General features: G+C 53.6%; 1 protein-coding gene across 1 annotated transcript; it reads left to right on the top strand.

The window, feature by feature from the left end:
* Positions 1-1,391: 1,391 nt before the first annotated feature.
* LOC112458652 lies at positions 1,392-2,300 on the top strand. Its single transcript, XM_025022393.1, has one exon. It carries the CDS (start codon positions 1,392-1,394, stop codon positions 2,298-2,300), a length of 909 nt encoding a protein of 302 aa, XP_024878161.1.
* Positions 2,301-2,401: the final 101 nt, after the last annotated feature.

Raw genomic sequence — 2,401 nt, 5'->3', positions numbered from 1 at the left:
AAAAAGTACAAAATTGAGCAGTAACACTTCCACTCTTCCATCCGAATTCGAATTTAACGCATGCTATGCTAAAACCTTTTGTTCGAGATTCCGTTAACGCTGCGCCGTCCGATCAGATGGCAGCATCGATCGGGTAACGACGCTCGATCACCGCGGCAGCTTGCGCCCGCACGGGCGCGCTCATCGCCAACGTCTTCCTCGCGATCGAGTCAATTGTACAAATGGCCGCGCGGTGACTAGAAGTGTAACTAGAAGTGTAACGTGTGCTCGGTACGCTTCGCATCGTGATTCCGGTTAATCGTGCACATCGCAGTGACTACGCTGCTTAGACTTTCGTATAAATTGTGAAATAGACCGCTCATCAACTCTGGTGCCTTAACACGACGACTCAAGTTCACGCGTGCGCGAGTGCCGACCGCCACGTGTCTCACCGGCTCACGGGCTAATCATCACGAAGAGGACGGCAATTAATATAATTGTCTCACGCTTATAAGGACTAGAAAGACACCTCATTTGTTCACCGCTCATCACTCTCAGGTCAGATTGTATCAATTTTGACGCATTAAAGACGGCTCAGACTGTGGTCTAAGTTACACAAAAATAAAGTGAATAATTAGTTAACACCTTCCACGCGCGTCCTTCTCATCTCGCTCCCATCGTCGGGATTAATCAGCGATTTCGCGAACATTTGGTCCTTCGAGCCGGATGCGTGGAAATTAGAGTGTAACTCAGACACAGATCATGTGGACAGGGCATGCCCTTCACGACATGCCACGTGGACATTATCGCGCGCTTTCGCGAGTGAAGTACAGACATTCTCACGCGCGCTTGCGAGTGTTACGAAAACATGTTCACGCGCTCCCGCGAGTGTAAACAGACATTTTTACGTGCTCAATACATGACATTGTAGATTCTCGATTCGCGTAGTGTTGTTCTAACGCGTTTCTCGAACGTTCTCGCCTCGTGCAGTATTTCTCATACGTGTCTCGACATATCTCAGGTCTCTCATCGGGCGCAGCTCATTGACGTCTCATCATGCCGGATCCCGCCAAAACCGCGACGGACGGCAAGACCCTGCCGTTGCTCGATCTGCCGGAGGACAGACGCGTGTCAGATCGCCAGGCCTCACCGGTGCGTTTGTCTGCGGAACTCACCTTGAAGGTGCAGACGCAGATGAACCGCATCGCGACAGTGCGGAACATCAGCGAGACGTTGCCATCGTCTGCGGATGACACGTCAGTGGATGATGTCCTACAGATTTCGATTCAACTCGAGAAAATCCACAAGGCGTTCCTCAAGGAAACGCCTACTTCGACGTCTCATGGCCGGCGGCGCTCATCGCCCATGAATATTTCTTCAAAAACGCCTTCGCCGTGGAGGCGCAGGAGTGTATGACGGCTCGTCGCGGTCTGGCAAAACTCAAGGGCGCATTGTCGGAAAGGATCGCTCCAAAGACAGCTCCTGCAGCGGCGCCGCCCTCACAATCTCAGCAGAGATTGCCGGACATCAGCATCCCGTCCTTCAAGGGCGTGTACAAGGCATGGCCTACGTATCGCGATCTTTTTAAGGCGGTCATTTATGTTAGCCAACGGCTCACAGACGTGGAGAAACTCCACTATCTGCGATTGTCACTCGAAGGCCCGCCTGCTCAGCTCATTTCCGGTTTGCCTCTCACCGGCGACTCGCTCAAACCCTCGTGGGAGATGCTCGTCGATCGCTACGAGAACAAACGTCTGCTCATTCAATCTTATCTGGACCAGCTCTTTGCCAGCTCAACACCGGTGCAGAAGAACGCCGCGGCACTGGACAAGCTGCTCAACACGTTCAAGGAGGGCATCAAGGGCCTCCAATCCTTGGGCGTCTTGCAGGATCTGGGCGACTGCATCCTAGTGTACCAGTTGTCTAGGCAGCTAGATCGCCAAACCAAGGAGCAGTGGGAGACGTCGTTGTGCGCCGCGCGCGAGTACCTGCGATTCGTGAAACTCGAGCAATTTCTCACCTCGCGAGCACAAGCACTCGAGAGAATCGAGTCAACAGCCAGCTCTGGAAGCTTGGCAGGGGCTGCTTCAACAACACGGCGCTCCTCGACGGCTCATCATGCGGCAGCTCAACCGGCACGCACTACTACATCAGACGGCTCAACGGAGTATCCGTGCGACTGCTGCAACGGCACGCACTTCGTAGTGACGTGCCCTAAATTCAGGGAACTCTCACCGGGCAATCGACAGAAGCTAGTCATCTCACGGAGGCTGTGCTTCAACTGCCTCGGCCGTCTCAACATTCGTTCATGCAAGAGCTAGAGGGTGCAAGAAGTGGGGATTGTCCCGATTGCGCACATTACAAATCGGACACGACAATATTTCCCGATCGGACACGGTGTCGATTGCACACGGTGCCGATC

The sequence above is a fragment of the Temnothorax curvispinosus genome, unplaced genomic scaffold, assembly GCF_003070985.1.
Source record: "Temnothorax curvispinosus isolate PA1 unplaced genomic scaffold, ASM307098v1 QBEX01000870.1, whole genome shotgun sequence".
Lineage (NCBI taxonomy): Eukaryota > Metazoa > Arthropoda > Insecta > Hymenoptera > Formicidae > Temnothorax > Temnothorax curvispinosus.
This window is presented reverse-complemented; position numbering and strand designations above follow the sequence as displayed.